Genomic DNA, 8,745 nt, shown 5'->3' on the forward strand with positions numbered 1-8,745 from the left:
GGGCTTCCGAGTGTAAGCGAAAGGGAGGAGCTCCAACTCAAACCAGGTTTGGTAGGAAGATTGTTTATCTGATGAGGCATCTGGGCATTTCCTGCAAGTGGGAAGGAAAAGAAGATCTTTCACCGGAAGGGACAGAAGGAGCCTTGGTTGGAGATTTAGGAGACCAAGGTTCCGGACATTAATCTATCTCTGGCTGTGTGGCTTCGGAAGATCATTTAATCTTTCTGAAAGTGGGTTTTTCCACCTGAAATAAGGTCACCAACCTTCCATTAGCGCTACTAATAGGTCTACTTTATTTCAGCGAGTTGCCTACAGGTAAATAGTAAGTGTGGGAATGTTTTGGAACACTGATGTTTACAAGGGTGCCCTTGGCAAGGGCAGTGTTGATGTGTCACCAGCGGAATCTGAGCTTGGAGTGGGAGGGGTCTGGATGGCAGTGGCGTAGAGAAAGCCCTCCTGTCAATCTGGAGTCAGGAATGCTGAAGGGTCATAGGAAAAGTGGAGAGAGAAGGTGAAAATGAATTTTCTTCCGTGCACCAAAGGTTATAGGAAGGCTTCGTAGCATGAAATTAATGGGGATGAGTGAAAAACAAATTGATAGTGAGCTAATTGCTGTAAATGATGAGAGAAAGTACTGTCTCCAGAAAGAACAGAGAAATAATTCTGTGCTGGGCATCACGATGAAGATTTGGAAACCAGAATGTGGCAAACATACCTCTTGTTTGAGGGATGACCTGAGTTTCTTTCTACCTTTTACCCCCACCCGGGTTGTGTCTATATTCCGGAAGCTGAATAGTTGGGAGGAATCTTCCTGTCCCAAGAGTAGTCTGGGGGAGGGAAGGGTAGTTGTTTTGGAAGTGGATGGAGGTCAGAACGGAGTGTCATGAGGGAGAGACTTCTCTTCAGTGAATAATACAGGCTGTTGACGTTACAGAAGGGGAAACAGAACAGGATGGACAAGGGGCAGCCAGGGGCTCTCTGAGCTCCCAGAGCTGGGGGTCCGAGTGGTTTCCCACTCCCCGGACTGACCCAGGCCCCGCCCACCATTCTTGCTTGGCAACCACGGCCGTGGACTCCCCCCTCTAGATGGTGCAAGTCTGGTGGGATTTAGTGTTTCCTCCTGGAAAATACCCAGCGTGGATTCTTTGGCCCTTGATTTCTTCCCCAGCCTGACCACACCTGTTCCTAAGATGGGCTTTTCCGTGTCTCCATGTCTCCGGTGCTGCCTGCCTTCACCTTGGAAGGTGGGCCCACGCAGGCCTGAGCACTAGGCTCCCGGCGTGGACCTGACGAGTAATTGTGCCACAAACCTGGTGACTTCCGGTTCTCTGGATAGTCACACCCACTCTGGGAATTCACAAGAACTCTAGATGTTTCCTAATAGCTGACCTGCCCCACGGTCACGGGAGAGAGCCCACACTTCTGTCTGATCCGAGACTCGGACGTAAGGAATGAGCTGGAAACGGCATACTCTTACGTCACCAATAGCATCGCTTTCATATGCAAAGAACAGAACCTTTGGCCTACCTATGTGCCTAGTCAAATTGTTTCCAATTAAAAATTTTTTCTTCTGCTGAAATTATTCTCATCAGAATCATTATTTCCCATGTAAAGTTTTCAATGAGGTCTTATTTTATGGATCAAGTCTTTTGTTCCTATCAACCAGTTACAGCATCTGCAACTAGTAATTCACTTTCATGGACATTATATCCACCAAGTCCAATTACTCCAAATCAAATTTTACAATTAGAAATTTTATTTAAAAAAAGGTTTGCTTCAGTTTTTAGTCAAGAATATTTTTTTTCTACGTGCAGTTTGTTTTAGTTTGTTTGATTATATTTACCATTAATATTCATTACGAATCAGATAAAATAGCTTGCATTTATTTTGTAGCTCATCCATAAGAAAAGAGCGAGCTGTTTCAGGATTGCTATATTTTGTTTTTGAGAGAGCGTGCACGTTGGGGAGGGGCAGAGAGCGAGTGAGAGAATCGTCAGCAGGCCCCATGCTCAGGCTCAGTGCGGAGCCGCAGACCCACAGCCATGAGATCACGGCCTGAGCAGAAATCAAAGGGGGACGCTTCGCTGCCTGAGCCGCGCAGGCCTGGCATATAGTTAAGGACTGGTCTGCCTTTTTGCTTCATCCGATTCTTCTGAATATGTTTCCTTCACTGTGGGCATCGGTTCCTAAGTTGCTCCGTCTTAGTGGAGCAAAGAGCATGTGGCAGGGTGAAAATGTTGTGCTTTGCTCCAAATGCAGCAGAGTTTGCGGGGGCAAGGTAGGGGTGTGGTTTTTTAACTTTTTGCTTTTTCCCCCCCTGAGTTTTCCCCCTATTTTCCATCCCCCTATTCTCTCAACTTTCCAGCCCTTAGGGTTTCCCTGACTCATCATTTCAATCTCCTGCCACTCCATCTACCCAGTCCTCTTTCTGTCTTCCTTTCTTTCCCGCTTCTCGGTGTTATTCATGGCCCTAGACCTTCTCTGAGGGCAGCTGTAGCTCCCCCTCCCACTGGCTTTCTCTTGCTGCCCCGCCCCCACCTGCTTCCAAGAGCTCCTTATCAGAGCCCTCGATGTCCTCCTGATTATAAAGGCTCAGAGAGAAACCCGGGCCCCTGTTGCTCAGTATCCCCCCGGGATCAAGTAACCAAGAGAGGTTGTGAACCTGTGTCCCTTGTGTGGCTTTAAAAGCAGCACTGAGGGAGGCCGGCTTCCGCGGGCTTGATTTCGTGGGATCTGCCTGAAGACAGAGGGATGGATGACGGGATCTCGGGGGGGCCCTGCCAGATCAAGGAAGCGGGGGCCTCGCCTCAGTCACCGTCAGTTTAGATTGATGGGATGCCCCCTGGGTGCTTGGAGCTGTGCTGAATGATTTCCCCCTTCAGGCCCTGAGATCCAGTTTCTGCCTTTTTAGCAGCTGTTTAAAATATTGTAATATTGGGCTGCATTTTTGTAAGGTTTTATTATTCTTTTTGTTATCATTTACTACAAACCGTGTTTAAAAATGGAAAGTCTGAGAATTTAGTAATGATGTGTTTTCATGTACTTGGTAATGACATGTGTGGTATGAGGGATTTGCCTTCACTTCTTTTAGCAGAAGACCCTGTAGATTCCCACTCCCGCTGCGTGTGGGTCTTTCTCCAGCCAGTGTGATGTCAGAGGGCATATGGCATAATACGGAGATGTCTTCTGGGCAGTGGATGGGGGGGGTTGTGGGAAATATTTTAGGAGAGGCTTGGGAAAGGAAGAACAGAGAGATAGAAGGGGGAGAGGGAGAGGGAGCAAGGGAGGAGGTACTGGGAATAGGCACAAATATTTGAGTGCTTACTCTGCAGATAATTTTCTAGATGCTGAAGATACAGCAGTGAAAAAAATACTAAAAATCCCTACCTTCATGAAGCTTATATTCTGATAGGAAAAGACAGCCAATAAAATAAACCAAATTGGTGACATATACTAGAGCAACAAAAAAAATGGAAAAGTGAATAGGAATACTGGGAGTTTTCATTTTAAAAAGATGATCAGGGAATGTCTCGTTGGCAAAGTAAGGACCTGAAGGAGACAGGAGATGGGCCAGTGCTGAAATCTAGGTGAGGAGCCTCGTATTCCAAACGGAAGAAGAATCTGGGGGAGGGGGAGGGCAGGGCAGAAGCAGGGAAAGCAGTTTGGAGAAGATGCTGGTAAACTAGGCGGGACATGATGCTGACTTGGACTAGCGGGATGCAGGGGAGGTGGTACTGTGGGCGGGCTCTGGGACTGGGCGTGGGTTGTGAGAGAGAGAGGTGAAGGTGTGATTTGAGCAGCAAGGTGGATGGAGCCACTGTTAACCAAGCTGGGAAAGGCGTGGGTACAGATGGCGAAGAGCTGGTCTGGAGGAGAGGTCAGAGTTCAGTCTGGGACATGCTACGTTTGAGTTCTGTGAAAATGGAAAGGAGTGTGAGGAGGAGCCATTCGTGAATGGCCATTGCAGAGAACAAAGTGTATGTGTGTTTTTGTTTTTTTTGAGAGAGAGAAACAGATCATGAGCAGGAGACGGGCAGAGAGAGACAGACACACACAGAATCAGAAGCAGGCTCCAGGCTCTGAGCTATCAGCGCAGAGCCTGACGCGGGGCTCGAACCCACAAACCATGAGATCATGACCTAAGCTGAAGTCAGACTCTTAACCGACTGAGCCACCCAGGTGCCCCGAGAACAAAATGTATTTGGCTAGGAAGGAGGCGCAGGAGGAAGTGTGGACCGAGAGGGGGTGCGGTGAGGAGCAATATCTACAGACACTACATGAAGCTGGTGCTGAGGATGCGTAGTAGACCAGCTGCGGAAGAGAAGGGAGAGCACTTGCTCATGAGAAGCAACGACCAGGAGTCGCACAGGAAGGCTGGGGGAGCCCAAACTAGGGTATGCCACGGGGGTTTTGAAGTCAGATAAAGAATGTGGCACTAACAGAAGAAAAGGCAGGGGCTGGGAATACAAATACCCTGGAGATGTGAAGCAGCAGATCTGATGGAGGGGGCGGCCTGGAGGGGCCGACAATTCTGGCCGCTGAGGAGAGCGTAACACGTTCTCAAGGAGAAGAAGCAGGCGTAGGTTGATTGCATCAGGGAAGGGAGGACAGCCCTGGGCCTGGGGCAGTTCCCGGGCTGGTCCTAGAGACCCTGAGAAGCTCCTTCTGGAGAGCGCAGCGGGTGGGGAGGTGTGCTTGCCCCGCAGCCCTGCGCACACGCGCCGTTCCCTGAAGTGATTTCACTTGGGGCCAGATTTCCCACCTCAGAGAGAGCTTCTGAGTGTCCATGGGATGCACTCCTGCCCCCTTCACACAGTCAGCCTGATGGTAAAACGCTGACTGACTGTTCAGTTTACAGTTTATCCATTTACTCTTGTTCTCTTTCCTATTGGTTGGTTTTCTTTTGCGTTTTTGTTTCACTGCTTCTTGGCCCTTTGCGCAGCAGACAAGGCCCTTTTACACCTCAGCTACTGAAAAGACCTGCAAGGCGTGCGTTTTGGTTCTGACAAAACTGTCAGCGGGCAGGATTAAAACCACGGACTGAGTTCAGTATTAGAATTACATATGGATTTAAAACACGTTCTATGGCTGATTATGACAAATAGTCAGTAATCTACTAAATGAGCGAAACTGTATTTTACCATTTTCCTCTATTTTCCCTTGCTGCGCTTGTTTCATCTTCTCCCTATTCCCTCCGGGTCTTCCGGCTGACCTCAAGCCCAGGGGCCTCAGGATTCTGAGCTGGAGCAGAGACCAGCTGTTTATGCTGCTCAGGCATCTGTGGTTGGGCAAGAGGGAAGGGGAAAGGGGTGATGTCAGTTTACAATCAAGGAGTAAGGGAAGGATGAAAAAGGGACAGGGAGGGCTGGGCAATTGGAAGAAAAACACCCCCGATGAGAGGGCCTGTAGCGGGAGCGCTTCCCGTTCTGGCCCGGATGATCTGGGAGGCGAAAGGAAACTCCTGACTTCTTGGATAATAGTTCCTGGGCCAAGATTTGGGGTGAAGGGTGGGGTCGGTGAGGATGGGGAACCAGAGGACCCTTAGGTTTCCATCTGGAAATGAGGTTCTAAGATTCTAGTTTAGGCAAGAGGGAAGGTGCAGAGACAGTACAGAGTCAACACTGGGGCAGGTGAGGATTCCCAGGAGGGTAACAAAGGCCGACAGTGTGATCTCCCCCGGATCCTGCCAAGTGCCGCCTCCGGCATTGCTTCCTCCTGCCTGAAGTAGCTGGAAGGCTCCTGACCCAGGCCTACACTGCTTCATTCTGGACCCGAGGGTGTGCAGTCTGGATTTGGAGGGGTGGTAAGGAGTGAAAAGTGCTTGGTCTGGGTTTGGAGAAAGCTGGGAAGGAAGCAGTTCGGGAGAAAGAGGTGGGGGGTGGTGGTGGAGCTGGGTCACAGTCCTGGGAACAGCCTGCCTTTGATGTGCACTTACTGCCTCCCCCACTTTGCTCTGGTGAAATCTGTGCTGCTTAATACCTCTCTCTCCATCTCTTTGTCTTCCCCGAACCTCTCCCCCACCCCACATCCCGGATGTGCTGTCCCTGTCTCCCTCCTCCCCATCTCGCCCCTTCCCTGTCTTGTTCCCCCCTGCCGTCACTCTGTCCGTGCCTGGCCCTGGCTCCACATGCCTCCGCCAACCTGTCTGCCTCGTCCTTGCCTTCTCCTTCCCCGTCCGCTGGTTCTCGCTCCCCGCAGCAGAGGGGAAGGTGTACAGCTCAGATGAGGAGAAGCTGGAGGCAGCGGCAGGAGACGCAGCAGGCAGCGAACAGGAGGAAGAGGGCTCGGGCGGTGACAGCGAGGACGACGGTTTCCTGGACGGCTCGGTGGGGGGCCCCGGGGCTCTCCTGGGGCCTAAACCCAAGCTAAAGGGGAGCCTGGGGACAGGAGCTGAGGAGGGGGCCCCGGGGGCCGCTGGAGTCGCGGCTCCTGGAGGCAAAAGCCGAAGGCGCCGCACGGCATTTACCAGCGAGCAGCTTTTGGAATTGGAGAAGGAGTTTCATTGCAAGAAGTACCTGAGCTTGACAGAGCGCTCCCAGATCGCCCACGCCCTCAAGCTCAGCGAGGTGCAGGTCAAGATCTGGTTTCAGAACCGGCGGGCCAAGTGGAAGCGCATCAAAGCCGGCAACGTGAGCAGCCGTTCCGGGGAGCCCGTGAGAAACCCCAAGATTGTCGTGCCCATCCCTGTGCACGTCAACAGGTTCGCCGTCCGGAGCCAGCACCAACAGATGGAGCAGGGGGCCCGGCCCTGAAGGCGCTGCCGGGGCCTTGGACGGCGGTGGACCCGTCCCTGTGCGGGCTCGGACACCGGGGTGGGGTTCCGAGGACCAGCGGGGCCGCCGCGCCGCTCCTGCCCCGGGAGAGGACTCCGTGGGCAGCTCACTCAGTGCTGGCTGGGTACTCGCGCCTGGCAACCTGAGACGTGGGCACTCGGGCCCCAGCCCGCTGCAGAGATCCTCAGACTGGGGGCTTCCGGGTGAAAGGGGCTGGGTTCTCGTCGCTGTGGGGATGGAAGTGGACTCCTGGGGAGGGGTGGGTTCCAACACGCGCAGGGCCCGGAAGGCTCCTGGCTACTGGCCTGGAACTCCTTCTCCCAGGGGTGGAGGGGGTCCAGGGCGGTGCCTAGCCGATCTCAGCTCTTTATTTATTTTCTGTAAAGTTTGTATATACGGAGCTGTCTGCCTGTCTGTCTGTCCGCACCCCTGAGAGAGACTGGGAGAGCTCGATGTCTCCGTCATCGTTAGCCAGAGTTCAGTTCCATCTCACTGCCTTGCGGCCCGGTCTTGCCCGTCTGCAGTGCAAGGGCCTGCAAGGACACAGAGTGTCCCCAGCCCCCTTAGAAGACTTCCACTCGCACCAACCCCCACCCCACGTAAACTACCTCCCCTTCTGTCCTCTGCGTCCTTGGTCCCGCCCACAGTCCACACCTAGACCTCCCGTTCCCAGCACAGCCCTTCTTCTCTCTTTACCCATTAAACAGGCAAGCTGCCTCATCCCTGCTTTCTTCTCTTTGGAAGAGTTGGCAGACTGAGACTAGAAGATTCACCCCCTTTTGTATTAGGAGGGCTTGGCCCTAACGAGGTAGAAGTTCGCAGTCCCGTCGGTGACCGGGGGGGGGGGGGGGGGGGGGGGGGGGGGGCAGTTTGGGGGGCGACGCACCTTTACCGCCTGTGAGCTCTCTCCCTTTTCTGGGCAGAGGAGGCAGCAGCCCTAGTCGTCCCTGCCACCCCTCGGTGTTTCAGATGTGAGGGCCCTGCCTGAGGAGACTCCCTTCTAGGTCTCTGTCTGCACCGCATTGACTCTGGTGTCTCCTCCTCCCATCGCCTGTTTTACAGAATTTGGGGCACCAAATCCTTGCTGTTCTACAACGAGCTTGGTCGAGAGGGCCCCCCCGCAAGATGGGCGAGGCAGGGAGGGGTGACGGACCTGGACAGGTGTGACCGTAGGGGGCGCCACAGGGCGAGGACCTGCGAGCTTGGGGACGGGAGTTGTGCGCGTGGGCTCGGTGGGCCGAGCAAACAGGAGGATGAGAGACTTGGGGGGCCCTTGCAGGAAACAGGGTATCCCGTGGGCGAAAGACAAACTAAAGCTATTTGCCATCTCCCCCAGCTTCACAGAAGGGCTCCGCGCCTGTGCCAGCTGTGGAGCAGGGCTGCCCACACACGGGGAAGAAACCAGCTCCAGCTGGCATCGTGGTAAGCGGGGCTTCTTGGGAAGAAACCTGACCTGCACGGATTTGGGATGACAGCTAGGGGACAGGACAGAGCCCCTGAGAAGGAAAACGGGCAGGGCTGTGAGTGAGGCAGGGAGACTCAGGAGAGGGAGGTTAGGGAGGGAAATGCCAGCTCAGATGCCCGGCCTCCTCACCTTCCTTAGAAAACTGCCACCACCCGGCCCCTGGAGCGGGAGGCCACCCGGTACTCCCGGCTGGTTGTGGCAACCGCACCGCAAGCTGGGGCTGGCTGTCAGCGACGGGGTCCCGGCTCCCCAGCTCGGACGCGGGGGTCCGGGGCAGAGCTCCTCTGTTTGGCTGAAATCCAGCAAGGCTTGAAAATTAGGCTAAAAAATGCAGTCTGGATCAGCCCCACTCCTGATCTAGGTTGAGGCTGTCTCTGCCCACAACGGGGAAGCTACAAGGTTAGATTCGTTTTAGGGGAGGGGACAAGCCAGGCAGTGGTGGAGGGCGACCTTTGGCGGTGGGGAATTCAGGTCCCCAGATCTTGGGCTAGAGCACACGTTCTCTGC

The 8,745-nt window shown here is 53.8% G+C and overlaps 1 protein-coding gene across 1 annotated transcript in view; it reads left to right on the forward strand.

Moving 5' to 3' along the window:
• GBX1 (gastrulation brain homeobox 1) overlaps window positions 1-6,981 on the forward strand; it is a 15,723-nt gene extending 8,742 nt beyond the window's left edge. The window contains exon 3 of the mRNA XM_029954410.1: window positions 6,199-6,981. Within this exon, the coding sequence (XP_029810270.1) occupies window positions 6,199-6,752 (554 nt within the window). The 3' untranslated portion in view covers window positions 6,753-6,981. The remainder of the gene's footprint in view (window positions 1-6,198) is intronic.
• The last annotated feature ends 1,764 nt before the right edge of the window (window positions 6,982-8,745 follow it).

This window comes from Suricata suricatta, chromosome 2 (assembly GCF_006229205.1).
Source record: "Suricata suricatta isolate VVHF042 chromosome 2, meerkat_22Aug2017_6uvM2_HiC, whole genome shotgun sequence".
Taxonomy (NCBI): domain Eukaryota; kingdom Metazoa; phylum Chordata; class Mammalia; order Carnivora; family Herpestidae; genus Suricata; species Suricata suricatta.